This window comes from Lates calcarifer, linkage group LG15 (genome assembly GCF_001640805.2).
Source record: "Lates calcarifer isolate ASB-BC8 linkage group LG15, TLL_Latcal_v3, whole genome shotgun sequence".
In the NCBI taxonomy this organism is placed as follows: Eukaryota; Metazoa; Chordata; class Actinopteri; family Centropomidae; genus Lates; species Lates calcarifer.
Genome location: NC_066847.1, coordinates 4,364,249 through 4,386,997, shown reverse-complemented (window position 1 = coordinate 4,386,997; position 22,749 = coordinate 4,364,249). Strand labels below are relative to the sequence as shown.

Genomic DNA, 22,749 nt, shown 5'->3' with positions numbered 1-22,749 from the left:
TTTACGGCTGACCCTTGTTTGAGTTCTCTTGGCACACTGGGGACACATTTATGTAAGCTCACAAAGAGAAAAACACTGCTTATGAGAAAAATACATGTGAGAAGGCTTTACAGAGGGGAGGTATCACTGCAGACAGGGTGTGTCCAAAGACTTCACACCACTGGCAGGCGGCTGAGGAAACCCCAGGCCTCCTCATCAAAATGATGATTTAGTCCTGGGAGTCTGTCACTCTCATAAATCCCAGAGTCAACCTTGTCTCTGTGCAAAAAGACACCGTTGAACTCTCCCTCTGGGACTGGTGTGCTTTTCATTATGGGAACAATGGTGATACAGGTGCAAAGTGCTTGCACTTGTACGCCAGCTGTTTCTGCTTTGACAGTGAAACATGGTACAGTGCGAGGCTTAACGCACGCACACAAAGTGCAGGAGATTACTGATGGGCGGATGTCAGAGATGGAGCATGTTCAGCCCTTGGAAATTCAGAGACAGCTGTCTTTAAGGGTAATAGCACTCCATTTACCAATGTGCATATGTTTGCAATGTGCAGAATGTTAAAGTTTTATTGGTATAAACATTTCTCAGAGGCAATCTCTGGTTGAGTTAAACCTCAGTGGGCAAAGACAAACCACAAGTTTTCTGGCTGAGTAACATCAGACTCAGGTCTCCAGTGAGACAGGCTGTTGACGTGAAAGAGGAAGAGGATGATGCTATTAAGCCGGCTGATACAATTTAACCGGGCTGGATAAAGTAATTCAGGTTATCTGATGAACTTCCAAATACAGAATTTCCAGATTTAACCCAGCCGTACGAGTCATTTAGGTCAGCAAAGCAGTGTTGACTCATGACTCTCTGTCAACGGCTGCATGTGAGTTATGAGCTGTTAAACCAAAACTGATGTTCCCATCTCTGGTTGCTTCATTTAAATACTTTTTAGAAGCTTGAATAGTCAATGCTATCTAGTATTTTTCTAAAAAGATTTTGGAAACAGCATATTGATTTGTGCACAAAAAAAACTTGTGGTGCAGAAATATGGAGCCCCAACGTGTTCAGTATTTCAGTTCAGTATCTTAAAGTCAAATAATTATCATAATTACAACTCATTATCATCATTCTTGTTCTCTTAACAGAGCTTATTGGAGTTCATTTTCATTTAATTATATTTCAAAATGCCTTTTTTCAAAACAGCTTTTATTTGTCAAGAGCATTTTCCCCCAGTGACACTCGTGTCAAGGGGTATGACACAAGTTCATGTCCCTTTTAGTTTCATAATATAATGGGATGTGAAGACACTGGCAGCCTCAGCCAGGTTGCTCAGAGTCGAGCAGACTCAGTTTTAACAGTATATTATCTTTCAGCTGTTTAGGGCATCTTATTCCCTAGCTTAAGAATCAAAGAGGCTTTTCTTAAATCATTTAGTATAATGTAATATCTGAAAAACGTTCTCTTCTTTTTAACTGATCATAGGATGCAGGAGAACCTGCATCAGGTGTTTTCAGTCGTGCAGCTATTTTGGAGAGTGTAACCATATTCTTCCTCCTACTTCTGCACTGCTGCCTGTTTGGTGTTAAGGTCTGGTTGGATGCTCTGTGCCTTATTCAGCATGTTTGGGTTTGTTTCCTTTTAATTGAAGCACAGCATGTTTATAACAAAAGACAGATTTAAGATATATCTGATAGTAAAGTGTAATCCAGTCTAATTTAATTGAATCTATTTTAATTGCATCCTCTAAACAGCGGAGTAACCACATTGATATGCAATAATGGGCATCTCCACCTCAACTAAGCTTCGTCAGCATCGTGATAATCTGTTCAACATCTGTGGTCTTGCATGCAACAACTGAAAAGACAGTATTTTTAACAGACTGGTTTTTCGGGCAACTTTTTTCCAGCAGATCAGTTTTAAATGAACTAATCGCACAATGAAGTGACAGTCTAAATGATCCTCAAACCTTGTACCATCAAGGTCCAACACTTTTGTTGTTTTTGTGGTTTGTTGTTTACAATAATCCAGTGAGTTTTTGTGACCGCAGTTCTCTCACAAACCTAGATCTAAATCTAAAACACTCTGCTGCTTCTTAACTGCTACATACCTTCTTGAGTTTTCAAATTGAGTAGTATTCCCTGTTTTAAGATGACCAGATGGGCAGTAAAAGCTGACATATTTTTGTAATCGCCTCAAAGAACCCCAAACACATGGCAACACCATCAAATAAGCAAAAACATATTGCTCCAGTCTTCCATTTCTTTCTTACATCCAAGCCTCTGATGTGCAGGGAGTGCACAGGAACACAGGAGGGAAACAAATATACATCACTGTCCTTCGATTCAAACTCCTGTGTTCATCAATTATCACACTGTGGTTGACATTTCACTGAATTTAAACACCCAGAGGAGCTTTGAGAGTTGTCAGCCTGACTGCAGTGTACAGTAGCAGCAGGTTACTCAGACAAGGAGGAGACACTGGACTACAGCATCAGTGCGGCTTCGCCTGGAAAGCTGGCACTAAGCACCTCCATAAAAAATCATCTTGAGCTCCCCACTATTATCTCTGCATTCCACGGGAGAGAGAGCGGCGAGCTGGCAGCTATCCAGAAAGTGAAATATTATCGTGGGAGAACACATCAAGACGAGCTCCGCCAACATAAAGCTTCCACTCAGTTCAGGGGGTTAAAAAGCCCCAGAGCACGGGCTAAATGATAAGGGCCGCTGCGCTGCGCATTAGACAGATATGCACTCCACTCCAGCAGGTGTGACTCGCTGGAAGGAAGGCGGCTGGCACTGTGGTGGTCCCACTCGCTCTCTAGCTTTGATCATTCCCCGTTGTTTTGTGTGCTTGCATGCTTCCCCCGGGAATAAAATTTATAGAGTCCATTAGATGTTTATGGGACATGTGTAAATCAAATGAGAGTCTGCACAACAGCCACAGCTCACCCTTTGTTCTTTTCATTTTTATCATCATACAGAGCATGCCTTGAGCAATCATTTGTCATTTGAAAGTCAACAATAAAAAAATTTGAAAGGGTAAAGCTATATAGGGGGAAGAACTGCTGGTTCCATGAGTATTTTTTTGAAGAATTTCTTTTAATGATATCCTCAATTAAACACAGGAGTTACTTAATTTACAATAGTGTATTTAGATTAGATTAGACTTTATTATCAGATTTATCTTCAAGTTTGTCACAGTTTGTGTCACAAGTCAAGCAGAAAAACCACTGAACAACAATTCAAGCAACTACACCAGTACTGATTAGCATCAGCCCACATCACTGTGGAGAAGAAGCCAGTCAGTGGAGTGAATCAGAGCTGCAGTAAAGTCTGAATGCTTTGTTATTACAATTGGGAACGAAACACCTTGTCATCGTAGCTGAATTTGACCCAAAAGCATGTGACTGCAACCTGCGTGTTCTGCAAGGTAAAATGATTTTGTCAATGAAGTCTGGTAAGGATACATAACATTTTTTCAGACTAAAAAGATCTCGATCTTTAATAAAAAGGTCTGTCTCTGTAGGAATGTTATCCATAATGTTGTAACAACAATCTTAGCCTGTCATTGGCAAAAACAAGCACTTGACAAGATACATTTTGACGTGGCACATTGGATTACATTGTATGTATATACTCAATGGCATGTTGTTCCTGCTCAATACTGCACAGATTCCAAAGATTTTGGCCCTGTCAATCAGTTGCACCCAAAAATATGAGAAAATGAGGGTCAAATATACAAGATTTATCCTTTAGGTGTCATGTCCTGTGCAAACTGCAGAAGTAGCCGATAATCAGACTGAACTGGCATTTTGTTTTACTTCATTAATTCAGCCTGACGTTGTGCTTATGTGAGCCAACGTCTGTTTCAAGAGGATTTATCTTGTTTTGTTTTGTTCTAACCAAGCTTATTTCATTTTAAGTCGACACAGAGGCTGTAGCACTGGTTGCTGGGAGCAGCTGAGAAATATGGCAATTAAAGAGCTGTTATTTCTGTAAGTTGACGTACAACTACCTGTACAGCTGCATCAATCTCATGAGTTGCTATTATTGTGGCCATTTTTATTTCGCTATTTTTCATGGATATAGCTGTGTAGCTAGCTTGCTATTTGGTAGATGATGTCCCCAAAGATACTATTGTCTCTATAGCAAACAGCAGTGAATGCGCACACCAGACTAAGCAGAATTGTTGAACCCTTAAAGCACAAAAGAACTCCTCTGACTTTGTTACTCACTGTGTTATGTGCTTTGTCAAAGAGCACATTTCCATTACAGCCACTGATGCTAACATTGACTTAGCAAGGGTGGGTACACATTGAAATGGACTGTGATGCTGTCTTAAGTGCAGACTGAGACCTGTGTGTCACTGCTGCTGCAGGACTACAAAGCAATTTCCGAGCGTGCAGATCTGCACACAGAATCAATAAATCACATTCCTGATTACTCTGCAGGGGGAAATGGAGTTTGTATTGTTTCTTCAAGACAAATGTAAGCTCCAGGCAAGACAGATCTTATTTTCAGGGCCAAAGAAAGACAAACCAAACACACACACATACACACCTCCTTCGCTCGGCCATCCACTCTGTTACACTGAAAACTACTTTTCCCGCCTTTCACTTTTCTCTTTCATTACACTCTAAAACTCACCCATTCCTATAGAACTCTCCCTCCTCTTTTCCCCTCTTTTCTTCTCTGGTTTGCTCCATTTCTTTCAAGGTGGCAATTTCAATAACTCCTCTGCGATTGAATCAATTGAAAGTTGCAGAGCAATCCCAAAAGTTCCTCACTCAGTTACTTTGCAGTGAGGAGGCCAGTTCTCGGTAGGAGAAACAATGCACCATCCTCAACACATCCATGTGTCTAATTTTGGTAATAAGTTTCCACGATTTCACATTCCTGAAATCTGAACTCACCCAACAGCCTTAAGAGGATGCAATGAAATGTGACATGTTCATCATTGTTATCGCCCTCATTGTAGCTGCTCTAAAGCCAGAGTCTGACCCCGGAGTGCAACAATCCAGACTCTGACTCTCTCCAGTGATTATATGAAAACAGATAAGGAACATTGTACTGGACAAAGCCAGAAATTTTGATTACACCAGATACGTTTTGATTAATTTCATCTAGATATGTCATTAGTATATTTATCTACAGGACAAGCAAAGGTGCTGCCAAATGGACCAGACTTTTATATAAACAAAAAGAGGTCAGGGTGTGGACGAAATCCTCTATAATATAGTGTAATGACTGGAGTGTCAATTACAAAGCCAAGCATATGTCATGGAGGTTTTCAGGTAATGGGCAATGTAATCTAAATGAGAGGCTTTAATTTTGTTTTGATTTTGGACAGAGGTATGTACGCAGATATAAATCAGATTTTGTCCATCAATCAACTTGGATCACATGGATGAAAATAATTCATTATCATTGACCTGATACAACCATATACTGTATTTGAAAGGAGTTGCAACCATACGGTATCACTGGAAACAGTATTATAAAATTGTGGTAGTTTGTAATAGTGAGATTAGATAAATATAGATAAAAAGAAAACAATATTAACAAGAAACCTGAGCACAATAAAACAACACTTGCATAGAAATACAATAAACTAGATCAACACATTGATTTAAAAAAAAAAAAAAAACACTCTCGTTTAAATCAATCAGCAACTCTTGGAAGTCGACCTGTTCACCATCCGGGAATAAAAACATGCCAACAACAAGACAGCATGTTCCTAATCCTCCTCTCCGCCCTGCTCTGAACTACATCACCTTGTTTGTCTGAAAGCTCCTTTTGAACTGGAGCCTCCAGAAAGACCTTTTTACCCCCTTGTGTTTCTGTGCACACGCAGTTACATGTATTAAGTCCTTTTTTTCATGTCTTGAAGCCAAATCTTTCTGTTACAGTTCCATGTGTTACAGTTCCCCTCCACTGGTGGGGAGTGTGGGGTCGGGGGAGGGGGGGGGAGAGAAAACAAGCATCTTTTCTTTCCCTTCAGCTAAGGACTTCCTGATTGTGTCAGTCACTCAACCCAGAACAAGATTGCGCAAAGGCTCAACAAGAGACTTTGGTATTAGTGCAATTTCATGCAGGTGCGGACACGCACATGCTTTCTCTATTTCCTTTTTTTTTTGGTAGTACATATGAAAAATACATCCAATAATATGACTGTTTCTAGGATGAAGTGTGTTCTTGCTGCTGTAGTGCGTTAATGGAAGAACTGTCATCATCATCTATAGGATCATTTGGCTTCTTTTTTTGAATAAGGGAGCATAAATGTTTATTGAGCCCTGGAGTCACGTAAGCAAATCTGACCTCATCGTGGCAGATAGAAAAGCGTGTGTGTGCTTTCAGTGGGAGTGCAGATGGAAACTAGCTTCAGCTTGATCTGTAAATCACGTCTGCTGCACTCTATGGAACAGCTGTTTGGTTTCTGTGCACAATTATAATCAGATCTGCATCTTCTAATAAAACTGCTCGAGTAAAGCCATATCGCTCGCGTTTTAGTTATGGAGAAAGTTATTCAAATACTTTACTTCAGAGCATATCTTTTTTCATCTTTCCTGTCCTTCCTTCTGTCCTTCATACATACATACTACTTTCTCCAGTCTGTCCCTGTTTGTGTCCTTACTGACCTCATCTCTTATTTCCTTCTTTTAGTCCTTATTTCCTTCCATCTAAACTCATTTCCTTCCCTCTCCAACTGATCTTAAAGCAAAAAGGAAAGAAAGCTCTGCACAAGGAGTACTTTTACTTAAGATGCCTGAGTACGATTTACTGCCAACACTTGCTTGTTTCTAATCTAGTTTTTTCCTCTGTGGCACTGATTTGATATTTCAGTTCTTCCAGCACTGTTTATATGATTGGTAAAACATCTTTTCCCACCCAGCAAGCCACCCGCTGTGTGACACAGAAAAACCTGCGATCAGACCTAGAAGCTGGCAAGCAGGCTCCTTTGTTGCACCACTGAAACCAAACTGCCACTGGTGTCGAAAGCACTGCAAAAAGGGCTTGTGTAGGCAGCACAACAGTATGTAGAACAGTGACTCATGTATGAACTCTTTTCTGGTATCAACTCCTTTTACAACTGCACTGCATTCTGCTGGTGATTAGGAAATCAGGGGCTCAGAAGAAAGTTTGAGATAATACGTGACAAAAAAGGGAGACAGAGAGAAAGGTGAAGGGTTGAGAGAGTGAGAGTGTTGTGCACAGCACAGACCGAGAGGTGATTACTTTGTGTTCATCTAGTATCAGCTTTCCACCATTTGGAGGCTTCCCAGTGTATTACTTATTATCTGCAGACAAGTCTGTTAAATGCAGATTAGACGGGGTGAGGAAAGGGAAGCAGTATTCCTGAACTTTCTCATGAAAGTCTCCTTGCAGAAACAATCTGTCTTCCCATGGGTTATCTCGGTTTTTCACCGTGATGTCCCTGCTTTTTTTCCCCCTTCATGTGTGTGTTTTTTCTCACTCTTATCCAGCTGTGCTCAATATTTCAGCCTCCCTTTCCAGCAGATTTTAAATTGAGCTATCTCTGTAATTCAAAAGGAGACACTGAAAAAAACAAAAACCTTTTAGGCTTTTATCTGTCAGGGTTTTTCTTTTTTCGAGGAGTCATCATATTTTTTGATGACCTCGCTGATTCGATATGCGCGTGGCCACATATTTCCTCATAATTACTCTCTGCTTTAAAAAAGAAAATCAATAGATCCATACCATTGTACACAGGAGTCCTGGTACAGTAAGTGCACATCGGGTGAGTGCTCCATTTAAAAGGTAGCGCCTCACTGGTTGCAAATCCAATAAGGTCTGTGTAGCCACATGCTACCGTTGCATTTCAGAAAGCTGTTTACACCAGTTACCGATAGTGGAGAAATGGCCAATTAAAGAGTTTGTCTCTGAAAAAAGACACCCCTGCTTTTTAAAAATGAGCTCTTCAGGAATTATTTCGAATTTAAAAACATGATTGAACCTGTTTCCAGCATCAAAATAACAAGAAATATATAGTATACCTAAAATATACTGACATATAGAAAGTAAAACAGGCAATACTGTTGACTGGGAGGGGATCAAAGTCATCGAGCAGGAGTCAGTGCACAGCCAGAGAAAGATTGAAGGCGACATTCAACCCAAGTCAAGTCAAGTCAGTGTCAGTGTTGATATATTCCAATGTTACAAATCACAAATTTGCCTAAGGGAGCTTTACAATCTGTACAGCTTGTGACACCCTCTGTCTGTGTACCCCTGAATCACATTCAAATTTACAGAGCATCCCTGTCTCTTAGAAACTTCCTTTACTCAATACTGATGTGTTTTTATAATTACATTGCGACGGGAAACATAATTGCAGCCTGGATTATGTTCACAGGCAGAGTATCGAGTGTGAGAAGTGCTACATTTTTGTACCACAGGCAACTCGTAGGGGAGGCGTTCAGGGTGGCTTCTTGATGAACAAAACGCAGAACTTGTCACCGGAGACCCACATGTGGTTAGCTTTAGGCACAACAGAAGCACTTTGGTTACAGATCAGGGAAAGATCAGGGTTTGGGTTAATTGTTAACAAAGTAAACACATTGTGTCATGTTTCAAGTGAGTGCTGAGTTTTTACTGTATTAAACCAAGACCATGACTGTTCCCTAACATTAACCAAGTGTTATCAGTGGCTTAACATAACCATAAAAAAGTTTTATGATGCTGCAGTTGCTATGAGAGAAAGCTGTTTTGGTTTTCAATTAGTGTGCCAATTACCATTTCGATTTCAAGTGAATAACTGTAACTTGGTCCTAATTACTAAGAAAACAGGAATGTCATTGAAAGAAAAGCATTGTCATTTTAAATCCAAGTAAATATTTTTGGAAACTCTATTTTCCATGCATGTTGAACTGTCTGCTCTTCTGTGGACAAATTTCAAATTTTTGCATGTCAGGCTAACCTGCAGCTGTGCATTGACTCTAGGTTACACAAGCATTTAATTGGATTTAGATAATTACAAGTGTAACAACTCAACACTGTCTCTATTTTCCCTATAATTAGTACCAAATTACAGACCTGCTTTGCCAAATTATTTACATTGCTTTGCAGCATTTCTGCGTAAAAGATACACTATTTGCAGCCGTTAGTGTGAAAAAAGGTGGTCTACATTTTGTCATGTTTTAGACAGAGCTATTCTGTACAACTGCTAGACGATAGTTTTCAGCCTTCTCTGTGGTAAACTATGTTTCTGTGTTTGAGTTAAAAAAGAAAACAGATGTGAACGTTAACAAGGAGATGAGTTGTACTCGGCAGCAAAATTCCTCAAAGAGAAATAACCTGCTCTCAGTTTATGAGTTTTGGTCTTACAGCCTAAAGACGGAGCTGTCAGTAAATCACCAAGACAAAGTTGAATATGCAGCCTATCTGCAGACTTAATTCATTACATCACAGTAATCACACATTTCACCATCAATGCTTCTCTGCATTTTTGCATTACAAAGAGAGAAATTACATGTTTTCAACAATAGAAATAAAGTTGTCAGAGACCAACTCACACAGAGTAAATGTCTGCATTACAAAACATGCACTTCTTCCACAGATAGAATCACTCCTCTTTAGTAGAGTGTCAACACCATTAAATGTATTCCTTTTATGTTCAAAGTCTTGCACTAAAGCTTTAAAAACATCATCTTAATGAGATGTTTCATGGGCAATTTTAAGAGATATGCGTGAACTTGGCCAAATGAGGATGAGTAAGGTTGGACATTGCTGAGGCAAAGGTAAAAGCTGCTTGTTTTAGCTTCTAGGCAATAATAACAGCTTTAAAAAAAAAAACAAAAAAAAAAAACATCTCCTTATACAGAGATCAGATGCAGGGATATGGTGGAGGAAAAGCAAAAACAAACAAAAAGCAAAATCAGTCTTCTCTTCAACTTAGAACACTAGAATCCTTCAGAATAACCTTAGTAAGGGTCAAACAGCATCAGAGCCAGCGAGCAGCACAATAAGATTATGATAAAGATGAGACTGACCGTGTTGAATCCTGGGAAGAGGCTGACCGCTGAGGCTGTATCCAATGGAAACGGGAGAAACTGCTTCATGCCCAGTGAGGTCTGGACGGCAGGCAGGGTGGGACGCACCAGGGCAGGCATGAGGCCATTTTGACATGTGTTACCTGTGGGAGGGAGAGCAAAGGCAACATGTTGAACTGCAGACAGCAACAGGGACAGAAACTCGAGCCAAAACCTTCCAGTTTACATCCAAGTGAACCTTCAGAGTGTGTGTGTTTAGTCTGTGTTGCATCTTATTTGTGTTAAGTGTTTTATTTAACTATTAGGTGCTTGAAGAACCAAGGCCACTGAGGCAGACATTCCTTACTGTGGTTCCAGAGCTTATGGTGCAAGTTGATTTGATTTAAATTAATGCCAGGAGTAAAAATATTTTTTGGCAGTTTGTAGAGTAGGTTGTAACTCATCTGATCGCACGGAAATCCCCCAGATCTCCAATTTGTGTGGTTTGAATACTTTAACTCTGGAAAAAAACTTGAATCATACCTTTGGGGGAATTTCATGGTCCACTTACAACATTTTTTGGAACATTGACACACACATCAGCTGATTTAGACTGGTGCAATGTGGTTGAAAGCTGCAAAACAGCAAGTAAGTGGACCTTCAGCTGAGATTGTTTTATCATTAGGGGCATACCAATTCTGAATCTGAGACCAAAAACTGTGATGCAATCATCCACAATATCATTTCCTGATACAGAAAGATGCAACCATGATACACTCTTCACCCTACCTTCCAACCCTCCACCCCAGCCTGCTACCACCACTGCAGGTGCACCTTGTTGAGCTCTTGTTATTCTATTTAGAGTTAGAGCATACTGTATGTTTTGAAAATATTACTTGTCTTCCAACTGCATGTGTCATTTAACAGTTTTGGTTCATCATGATTGAGTGATCACGCTGCAGGAAAGTTAAGCTATCTTAATTAGCTCCAGATGAATAGTAATTAGCAGTGTGGAACCGAACTGTAGATTTGAAAACTAGTTAAATCCCTTTTTGTCATCCACATATAGCCCTTTTCCAACAACATGGAATGGTTTCTGTTCAGTTTTGTGCAAGTTTGAACCATTTGGAGCATTTCAAATAAATTGGTTTAGGTCCCTGAAAAGTTGGTTCCCAGCTGAAACCTACAAAATAGCAGGTTTTTGAGTGCAAACCGTGATGACACTGGTGGCCATGTCATATTCTACAGGTTGGTAAGAGAGGATGGAGAAGGCAACATTGGGGAAGGCATGTGAGAAATCATCAGGAAAAAATGAGCGTGTAGTAGCCTGCCGTACAAATATCTGTAATAACATGAACAAACGCTTGAATTTAGTCAGTGTGATCCACTGTTGTGCACTGTGCAATGGCCTCCATTAATGACAGATCCTTGATTACAGTGGTTCCCTCTCTAAACTGGTGGAAACTCTGGGTGGTTTGCTGGATGGTGCCAGTGTTCCTAGAACCCTGAACTGGTTCAAGAACCATAATTAATTTTTTATATCTCATTACCAACTCTTCTTACGTCTCAGATTTTGGGTATTACCATTTTTTTTTACACTCACTGTATTTTAACTGCAGGACTTTGGAGTTATGAAGTATTTCTACAGTCTGGGGTGGCTTTTTTGCACTTCAGCACTTCTACCACCACCATGGTTAAAAGAATGATCTCCATTACTGTTAACAGACTGAAAGATTTTATCTGTCATCCACTGGCTCCTGGATTGTGAATCTTCTGAATTAAATTCCGTCTTGTAATCACAATCAGACCCGACCTCTGTAGTGAAAATAAGTTGTACTTGCAGATGACCACTGCGTGATGCTGCGATGATGTTTATCTCTCCAAAACAGATGTTCTCATTCTGAAATTGCCGTCACAAATAGCTGATGTGGAATGACTGCAGCAGGCACAGTGTCTCTTATAAGATGATTCAATGGCAAGAAAGGCCTGGCCCACACATCTCTAGGAAAAACAAAAGTAAATACTTCACTTTTATTGTCATGTGAGTGCGCCACGCCAGCAGAGCGCTTTATAAACCACCAATTGGAAACAGCACAGGGCTGATTTCAACACGGTGGGATCAAAAAAAAAAAAAAAAAAATGCAGAGAAAACCGTGACAGCCTTCCAAAACATTAGGAATTAAAGAAGCCATTTCGCAAAGCTCTAATGAGAACCAGAGGGATGATTTTTTTTTTTTATCGCTGCACATTTAACAACAGTAGAACTCTGGGCCAGCATGGCTCTAAAGCGCTGGCAGATACAGTATCAAACCACCGTCTAGAGACAAATAAAAACAAGGTTTGCCACGTTTTGGTCCCCAGGCAGTGGTAAGGGGTAAATGAAAAGCAAAAGTCATAAAGACAAGAAGAGAAAGAGGGGAAAACCACAGACAGTCCCCCCTTCTCTCACTCTGTCTTCTGTCTTCTCCCTCCAGTCGCCGGAGCGCTGCCATCTGTTGGAAAAAGAACACATGCCGTCTCTCATGTGGAGGCACGTCCTAGTCCCAACTTTAACAAAGCATGTCCTTCTGTAGGGATCATCCAACCGTGCCATCTCTCGACATGCCGGCCTGACGTCAGCCCACAGGCACGCCTCACCTCGCGCCCAGCCAAATCCACCATTCACCGCTCCGACGTGCACAGTCAAAACAGCCCCGTTCAAACTCACCAGGGCTAATGTGTGGGATTAGTCTCCAGCGAAATGAAGAGTGACAAACTGAAAGCTGAATTTGTTTGATGGGGTCATGTTTAGTTTGCTGATTGATAGAAGATGAAATCTGACATGTCACCACGACTGAGGTCTGTGAGTTTTCTACTCTGTTAACATCACAGAGAGATGATTTGTTCCACCACTGACGAAGAAATCACAATAAAGTCTTGTTTTCCTATTGACGTTAGGTGGAAGAAGCATATAATAATTTTAAAAATACTGCATTAGAAGTAAAAGTACAGACTCACTTATGCAGAATAGGACTGTTTTATTCGGTGTTTAATTTTTTATTAAAGTCTTAACGTTGTAGCTGCTCCTCTTAAAACTAATATCAACCTTATGTGCTATTCTGTATCTATAAAGTAAGTAATAACTATAGTTAAATACATAAAGTAGTAGAAAAAATTACATTAATTCTTAGTGCAATGAAATGAAGCAGGATAGAGTAAAATGGAAATATAGTAAAAATTACCTAACACGTAACTAAAGCTTATCACACCAAACCGTTTAAAGTATAAATAAGTCAAGATTTATTTATTCAACCGTCTCCAAATACTTCCCAATAAAAGCACTTAGCACAAAGACTAAAACAGGCAAGACAGGCACTGTACATATAGAAGTGCAGTATGAGTGTGTGTGAATGAGTGAATGTGACTTGTAGTGTAAAGCACTTTGAGTGATCCCTAAGACTAGAAAAGGCCTATACAAATTAGCCCATTTACCATTGACAGAAATAAAACTGTACTCTGGCACAGTGGTGCTTTGAGCTAAATGTTAACATCAGCTTGTTACATGGTCATAAACAACAAACAACGTATTGGACAAATTAAAAATTTAACTTGATGATGGCTGTAGATGGAGAGTGAGGGGATCGCTAAAGTTGTTTAATTTCATCCTTTTATGCCAATACATCCCATAGTTGTTGTTCAGTCTGGACCAAAGTGGTGGACCAAACAACCAAGCAACACCATGAAAGCTGCAAAAGTATATAGTAGTATATCTTTTAAAAAGCACAAGTTTGTGTTGAAGAGTATTTGTGCTTATTTTCCCTCACTGGACACAGTCTTCTCCTTACATGATTTAACCTCCTCAAGCCTTACAGTCTTCCCAAACCTCACACTGTGTGAGGTGTAAAAAGGCAAATTGATTTCCTTTTGTCCCCTTTTGTGAAAGGTAACGCAACAATCATAATCCAGCCAACATGTTCAAACACAAAAGCACATTCCAACCCGCAGCAGAGGTTAGTGTTTCAACTCTCTTGAGCCTGTTCATCTGTCACCGCTAGCAAAAGTACAAAAGATAAGGCAGAGCAGGAAAATGAGCTCATGGCTGCTAAACTGAACTTTAACCTGGACCCTCAGCAACACACTGACTGACTTTGGCTCTCACACTGAAGATATTCCAGCACTAAGACAGAAAAAGCCATCTACAGCAGGCTCTGGCAGAGAAGCACAGATGGCATCCGTAATTATCATTTTGTTAGAAGTGTCAATATTTGACAAGAGTTTGGCTAAAAAAAATGTTAATATTTGAGTTCTGTCGACAGCCTCTAAATTCTGACTCCACCGGCAGAGTGCAGCGCCCAGGTGGGCTGAGTCTCTGCAGCTGACACTGTCATCTACTTTGCATGTAGAGTCGCTCAGGAGAGTCACTCCACACTGAAAGGTCAGCAGGTGACAGTCATTAAAATAACTAGTAGAAAATTGTGTGAGCAGCCTGGGAGTTCGGCTGAGTAAAACTGTGGAAAAGGGAAGAAATCACTGTTTTGTTCTCAGTCTGGTCCAAACTGCAACCTGTAATCTACTTCTCTGTTAGGAGTACTTATCAAGATAGATAGAAATAGAAAACAGAAGGTCATTTGAGTGAACAGGCTGCTTATGTGTCACTATTACCTCCAGCACTGGTCTGTTTACATAAGTGAGTGAAGTCTTGTAGCTGAATGAAGACTTCTTACAATGAGCCCCTCATGCAGGCACTGACACCAAGTATGTGATGACTAAATTTGAGATTTATAAGTGTTTGAGGTCATAAAATGTTTGTCTATGTAAAATTTGATTTTTTTACATTTTTTATTTTAGGCCACACAGAAAGCTGCAGAGAATGATTACTCTCAGTCTGCAGTTCTTGATGAACGACAAACATGAAACCAACATATTCAAATAAAATATAAAACATAAAATTGGATCTAATCATGGTCGGATTAACCTCAGCAGAAAGTCCCCAATTGACCCCACTTTCCCCTGTCTTTTCTGTGCATTGTATACAGCACTCCTGTGGTAGAGTACATGTTCAGCTGCACCGTAATTACTACACAATTGTGACATGATGAACGTCTTAAAACTAGATTTCTGCAGCAGTAACTTTTTTGGACAGGGTCTCAAAATCAGTTAAATAAAGCAGGGCCTTAAAGCTGCACTAATCAATGTTTTGATATTAACAAGAGATCAAATTATTTCATGTGATATGAAAGATGAGAATTAGAATAGAATAGATAGAATAGATCTTTATTGTCACTGTTTTTTCAAAACAATGAAACACCATTTAGCAACTCTTGAATGACAGCACAGATAAATATAAAATGTCAAAAAGAATAAAATTAAGTTAAATAATAATGAATATAAAAATAGAGATGAGATAAAAGTACAACAAACATTAACACAACACAATGAGGTAGTGTGTATACAGTGGTCTAGTGCAAAATGACAGGATCACCCCTTTTGCAGGTTTCGCTAGAAAAATATGGAGCATTTTAGCATCTTTCAGCTCATTGTTTTGGTGTTTCCTCATAACTCCTTTTCCGGCACCAGTAGGCATCTGTTTTAAACTAAAGAGGTCAAAAACAAACAAAACCAATGTACGCTACTTGCTGAACACCAAATGTGCTAAAGCTAAAGAGCCACAGATTTTTCTTTAATTTGTTAGAAGCTGAAATCAGAGCTAAAAGGAGAGTGGATATTGTACTTCATTCATCATGTCTCCAGAAACACGACTCCAAATGAATATTAATTTACCCCTCGCCTGCTAGATGTATAAACAGTTTGCCAACACACGAGCCATATCAACTTTATAAGGCCACTATGTTAAATGTGTCTTATTTTCAGCTTGTTTTGTGAAGTTCTTCCTCCGACAAGGCCAAGAAAAAAACAAATTAATGCAGCTTCAAAGACCTTAACATGTCAGTTGGTATCATGCTTTAGGGGTGTATTTTCTTAAACTAAATTTTAATTAATCAAATTAGCACGAGCCAGTTGACAAACACTGAACCTGGGGCTTTTGGAGATGCTTTTTTGCCTGCCTTGCCCAGAAGTGTAATGATGTAGAACTGAGATGAGATCTGACTCCTGGAAACATTTGAAACAGATCAGAATTGATGAAAGTTTTTTACCCACTGGCCTTTGTTTATCCATTCTCTTTGAGGCTGTGTTTAATGATGCAGCACATATAGTACGAGATATGTTAAGAGCAGCTCAGTGGACAGAGTGTGAGTGGCTACGGTACCGTGGCCGTGCTTCAGACTGTCCTCTGCATTGCCCTTCCTGAAAGATTCACTTATCTTAGCTCAACGTTTTTACTCCTGCGGCAGTATGTCGAGAGAGGGAGAGAGTTAAAATGATGTCTGGAGGACGCCGACTGGCATTAATAATTAATCATCTTGTGCCGCTCTCCTCCACCTTCCGCCTCCTCTTAGTGTCCTGAACCTGGCTGCTGCTGCTACTGCTGCTCCGATAAGATCTGTCCAGAGAAGCTGAGAGTCCACGCAGCCTGAGAGCCTCAAAATAAAAAGATCACTTTCGCATGGCCATCCATTTCCCTCAGCAAATATAAATCCAATTATTAGATAAATCTGAATTCCACCGAAAGTCATTCATATGCTGATGACGTTCCAGATGTGATTAACACCTTTGTATTTTCATAGAGTTCGCTGATTGTATTCTGCGACCCATAACATGCTCTGAGATCAGTACTTCCCTTCAAGGGAGGAGGATAAAATCATTTCACCCCTATTAAAATGAACAAAGTGAGTACAAAGGGTAGATTTAAAACGTTTTTTATTCTCTAAAAGCCACACTTTCACTGATTTTCCAATTAACCTTTGCAGGATAAGTTCTATATTCTCATGAAATTCCATAAATCTCACCAGTGTGTCGCAGACAGCACTCATTTGGCTCCGAGCTACACAACACACGCTGCCTGCATCCCCTCCAGATTAGCATACTGTAGCTCTCGCCCGTCATGAGTGTAGCTCACTAATAAACACAGCTGTCTCTGAATCAGATCCAACAATCACTTCCCATGCGCTCTGTAATCTGAGGTTAACCAAAAAGACGTTTATGTGCTGCTAAACACCGACCGCAAAGCCTGACACACCGGATAGATTTCCTCTGGGCCTTCGACTCAACAACACTAATAGCTTGTTAGATTGCAGCACGCACTCAAGACCTATTAGCCTGCTGGGTTACGGTTCTTGTACTGCCTGGTTTTGATGTATGTGGACAGCGTGTAATGCAAGAAGGACATCTTTCTGATCTGTTTATTTATTTTTTTCCATCTCAGTATCTCGCTGCGAGGAGGTCAAGAGTCTTGCGAGCTCTTCTCATGATATGTCACCTGCTATAAATCATTTTAACAGAAAACATGTTCCAGTTAAATAGCAGCAATGCAGAGCTGCTTAAAAACTGTGTTATTAATCTTTCAAGAGATACCATCTATTTTCTCTGAGCAGTTCAGTCGTGCACTCAGGGCTGCATTCATAAATGCGAAAACGATGCACATCCTGTAGACAAACAGTGACCTTTACTCCTTGTGGTTTTTTTGTGTTTTACACTGAGTGGTTGAGATAAGATGCTTGATAGTGCATCATCTGACAAAAACACAGACAAAACAAGCATTAGAAACCTCTCTTAAACTGTTCTTTGGTTGAAGGCCAGCAAGTGCCTTCACTTTCACTTCACTCATGATTTTGGGTTAAACGGGGCCAAATCCAAAACCCATCCATCCAACCAGACCTGCATCACCTTCATTTTCTCTTTGCTTTCTAGCAGTTTCACACCTGACCGACATCAGCGGTGAATCTCAAAGAGCTGAAGCTGTCTCCGCACCTGACAGCTTATTCATTTATAAGCTCCCGGCTCCCTTTTCCTCTCCTTTTCCCCCCTCCCTCCGACTGTGTACGGCATAACAGGAGAAAATCCTTCTCGCTGTTACAAGCCACGGTCTGTAACTTCAGATCGCTTTAATCCCCAGGATGAAAAAAAAAGAGTCTTTCATTTAACAAATCACCCCCTCAGAACTCCGGATCCCTGTGTAATTATTCCTCCAATGTGACTGTAAGCCAGCCGTGAGAAGAGCACTTGAGGAGAAGCCGCTCACGCATTAAGTCTTCCTAAGCCTCCTCCAGTCTCCTCCATAAGAACTAATGGAAGGAGCCTTCCTTCAATTTCTCTAAATATCCTACACAGAATATCAAGTGGCTCTCCAGGCTGGCAACTCCGATCTTATTTGGATTCCAACGGACGGTCAGCTGGTCAGACAGCCACAATCAAATTCAAAGCTTGGATTCGCAACAACTGTGCCACCTGGGATTTAGTCCAACAGAGCAGAATATGAGCATGAGGAAGGAGGGTTTACCTGGTGAGCAGGTTCATTCAACTCTTTTAGTATCCCTCGGGGTGCAACTTCACGCTCTCCTTCTTTTTTTATTTTCTGCTGTTAACAGCAACCAGCTCTCCTATCTATCTTTTTTAGTTTCCAGAGCAAGTAACAGGCAGCCTGGAACACATTCACATTCAGGAGAGGGGAGAGTGTACTTATACTCTGCATTTGACTGTGATAAAGCACATGCAGCAAGCACACACACACATAGAAAAAAGTGGACTCCTAGGTGTGTAACTTCACGCTCTTTTCCTATAATGGAAACCAGTGCTTCTTGTCTTCATGCTTTTAGTATCCAGAACAAGTAAGATCACACACATTTACACCTACATAAAGGGATCTATACGGACACACATGCACGAGGATGAGATTGTGCATGTAAACACCATGCAAACACACGTATGAATACAAACTCACCAAAGAACATGCTGCTCTCCATAGCTCCTCAGGCTCGGGGGTCTGCTGTATTTCCTCTCTGGTGCCCTGCCAGTGTGTGTGTGTCCATGGACAGCAGCCTGGGCATGTCTCATACACTCCTCAGGGGTGTGTGTGTCTGTGCATGTGTGTTCAATCCAACAGCAGCGTCAATGGCCAGTCTGCATGCTGCACTCTGCACGCCGCTGCTGTCTGTGGACCTCCGTATCTGCCTCTCTCTCCCTCTCTCTCTCCACACACTGGTCCTCCCTTGACTCTCTCGTTCCCTCCCCTCCTCTTTAGCTCTTCCCCTCCCTCCTCCTCCTCCTCCTCCTCCTTCTCCTCCTCCTCTCTGGCCCCTCCACACACTAGATCCCTTCGCTTCTCTCTTTTCTCTCTCCGAGGTGTCTATCTACATTTTCCAGCAACAGCCTCTTCTCCACAAATGCCTCTCTCTCTCTCTCTCTCTCTATAGGTGTCTCATCTTTGTTTTATGTGTCAACCAAGCCTCTCTCTCACTCACACTTCTTGCTTTCCCCCTGCTGACTCTCCTTTATTTGATCTTATTCCCTTTTCCCTGCTTCTATCTCCAGCTCGCTCCTTTTCTTTTTTCTTTATTCTGACTGTTCCCTCACTCTCCCTTGGTTATGTTTCTTCCATATCTCTGTTTCCACCTCTGTAAATATCTTTGCAGGGTTTCTTTTCTCTTTCTCTCTCATCGCCTCCCTTAACTTACCCTTTGTGTCTCTTAACGCTTTCTCCCTTTCACTCAGCACGTTTAATGCATACCAACAGAACACACAACACAGATTGCTGCTGGGAGAAATTGGGTTATGTTTGAAATTGGGCACCATGTAGGAAATTGGAGGAGACAAAAACCAAGCTAAAAGGAGAGTGAATATTGAACTTAGATTCACCACATGGCTCAAAATATGACTCCTGATGACTGCTAATGTTGCTCTGTGCCTGGGGGGATGTGTAAATAAGCAGTTGATTGCTAGCATGGTCACTATACCAATTTAATGGGGTGGTAATATGCCAGTGTTGTGTTCACGGCTCGTTATTCTGCTTTTAAGTGGCCAAAAAATTGGGATGAAGGTGGAAAAAACACTTAAAGCTAGTGTGACAAAAACGTGATGTATTCTCACTTTTAGAAGTCTATTAATGTCAAAACAAGTCATGTGAAATCACACATCGCATGGTCGTTCGTTCTTTCTTACCATCTGGAGTGCGGCTCTTGCGGCTGTGGTCTCTTGTGTGACTGTAATAAGAAATTTTTGCTTTAAATGCTAATATTACTATAACATATAGCAGCATCTGCAGGGAGCACACAGCTGATTGGAAGCACTCCAGCTGGAAATTGAGACAGAACTCAGGTGCTGTCTTTGATTTGACATGGTTTATGTTAACATTAACAAGCCCTTTTTTCTTTTGGAATAAATCATGTTTTTTGTTGCTTTGGAGATTGATCAGTATTTTTACGAGGAACCTGAAGACCTATCTTTATAATCTGGCTTTTGATGTTTTAAGTAATGTCATAGCCTATAACTTTTTATTGGTTTTTCTTGCTATGTGGGTCTTTTTGAGTTTTTAGTTACTTGCTTTTCACATTGCTAGGAGGATTTCCAAACACGCAGTGATATTATATTTTTATCGTTTGTATTTTCAGCTTTGTCCTTGTAATAAATTTCATGAATGCCTGAGCATTTTTGTGAAATGACTGTTTGGCGGTGTAGTAACTTGTTTACTGTGTCCAGCTGTAGTAACCATGTACACATGTAGCAGGTCTGTGATCTGATGTCTCTCCTATCTCCATCCTTATTTTGGAACCATGGCTAATTTAAACTCTGATTTTTAGTGGTACAAGATGTTACTTTGTGATGTGCGTGTGTTGTTGGAGCATTTGGACTGATGGCACAGGCTCTGTAGTGAGAGAGGACACACACAGTTTGTCCTTACAATGTACATTTTACAACCAGTCAACTGTTAATCCGACTTATTTATAATTACAGAGGCTAGTTCACGCTTTAGTTTCAATTTTAGCCAGACTTGGAATGAAATTATTTCAAAACAAGGATTAGTTGTGACATGTTATGATCTGTCTTTTCATCTCCCCGCTCTGCTGTCACAGTGATGCCTTCCCTGTCTGAAGTCTGTTCTCCAAGAGAAATACAGCAGGGTAATCAGGTTTCTCTAATCGCCTGCCCCAATTATGGAAACCAGGTTTCTTGTTTACATGACGCTAAAAAAATCAGATTACTGCAGAAAGCCGACAGTAACACAGTTATTTAAGAGCATGTAAGTGCACTGATTGATTCAGTCTTTTTTGTCTTTCTCTCCATCCTGTTTTACACTTCCTTTTCACCCTTTGTTGATGACAGTCACGCTTTTGTTTTGTCTCTGATGCTCACACACTCATTCCCGGACTGTCTGTTTGTTGCATTGCATTCCCTTCTGTGTTGTTTTGTTTTCACTTAGTCTCTCTCTCTCTCTCTCTCTCTCTCTTTTCTCTCTGGATGGTTGTAATCAGACTCAACAGGAGCTGATATCAGGCTGCTGTTACTCTGCTTCTGCAGCCATGAGACACTGCTGCTGCTCCCCTCTATCTGTGGTCATACACACACACACACACACACACACAGGCACGGAACATGCACAAACTGTACATCTACTACACACACTCAAAGATACAGATGCACACATGGAGACAAGCTCGCAACGAGATAGACACACTGACTGATCTAAAGCACAAACACACACACACACACACACACACACACACACAAACTGATAAAAGACCATTCCCTTAAACACTAAAATATGCACAAAACAAAGAAACACAACCAGAGGATGTTCAAAACATTCGAAGGCACACATATAGACCCTCAAACACAGACAATATGAAAGCAAGCTGATATACTCACATAAGCCCCTGACACACACACACACACACACACACACACACAGATATATGCATATATTCACCCACTCTTACAGGAACATATAAGCAACCACACACAAAGACTCTTCCGAACATTAACAGCTGCACAGCACACACACAAGAAATTATACAGCTGCATTCAAACATGTCCCCGCATCTTGTGCAATGCAAAGGAAAATATGAATTATATGGAAATTGCCTAATAATTTTATAAAGAAAAAGACTGATAAGAAAAATGGATGACTGATAGGAAAACTGTTAGTTTTGGCCGATGATTCGCAGCTACAAGATGAGCGATAAAATACATTTTCCACTCCTTGGTTGAAGAGATGCACTCCCAGCCGCACAAAGGAATCTTTTAGGTGATGAAAAATGTCTTCTAAGCAGCAGTAAGTGTTGTTGTACAGCATGCTGGCTTCTTTGAATTTGGTCTTGTATTTATATTGTGGCTTATACTGTGATTCAAATGCAATCAAGAATGCAAAAACAATGATTACGTAACAGTCAGAAACTGAGAGCTGGGTAAATTGTGGCATGTCATTGCTGCTTCCCACCTGATGTGATATTTATGTTACTGGCATGAATGGATTTGTCTGCTCTGTCTACACAAACTGTGTGGGCTTTTTTTGTCAGCAGCAATGCAGCGATTCTTCTCTCTTCTCTCTCTCTTCTTTCTGGTAGAGTCTCACACGTACAGACTCCAATGGGCCTTTTTACACCTTGTATTAACATGTGATCTGGGTCTGGATACGTAATGTAGACAATGTCATCTTATCCACAGGCTTTTGTATTCACACCCGGCATTAATAAGCATTCACGTTATCTCCACTCTGCTCGTGTTATGATCAGATCTCATTAGTCCAACAGGGCTGTCAACAAACATGGCATGTCCCACGTCAGGGGAAGTGATGCCATGAATGGATACCACCATTGATAAGTGGTAAGACTTGCTAGCTACTGCAGCTACTTGTAGCTTTTGTCCTTTGGTCTTGTCCTGCCATCTAAGCTTATGTTTCCTCTGATCGA

The 22,749-nt window shown here is 40.7% G+C and overlaps 1 protein-coding gene across 2 annotated transcripts in view; it reads right to left on the bottom strand.

The window, feature by feature from the left end:
• The window catches only part of znf385d (zinc finger protein 385D), a 101,454-nt gene extending 82,392 nt beyond the window's left edge, over positions 1 to 19,062 (bottom strand). Inside the window, exons 1-2 of one of the 2 annotated variants that reach the window (XM_051076015.1) lie at positions 18,786 to 19,062; positions 9,989 to 10,131 (exon numbers count right to left, since the gene is read on the bottom strand). In XM_051076015.1, coding sequence (XP_050931972.1) covers positions 9,989 to 10,131; positions 18,786 to 18,807 — 165 coding nt within the window. In that variant the 5' untranslated portion in view covers positions 18,808 to 19,062. Of the gene's footprint in view, positions 1 to 9,988; positions 10,132 to 12,416; positions 12,627 to 18,785 lie in introns of those variants that run through there. The other variant, XM_051076014.1, reaches the window with a different exon arrangement.
• Between the last annotated feature and the right edge of the window lie 3,687 nt (positions 19,063 to 22,749).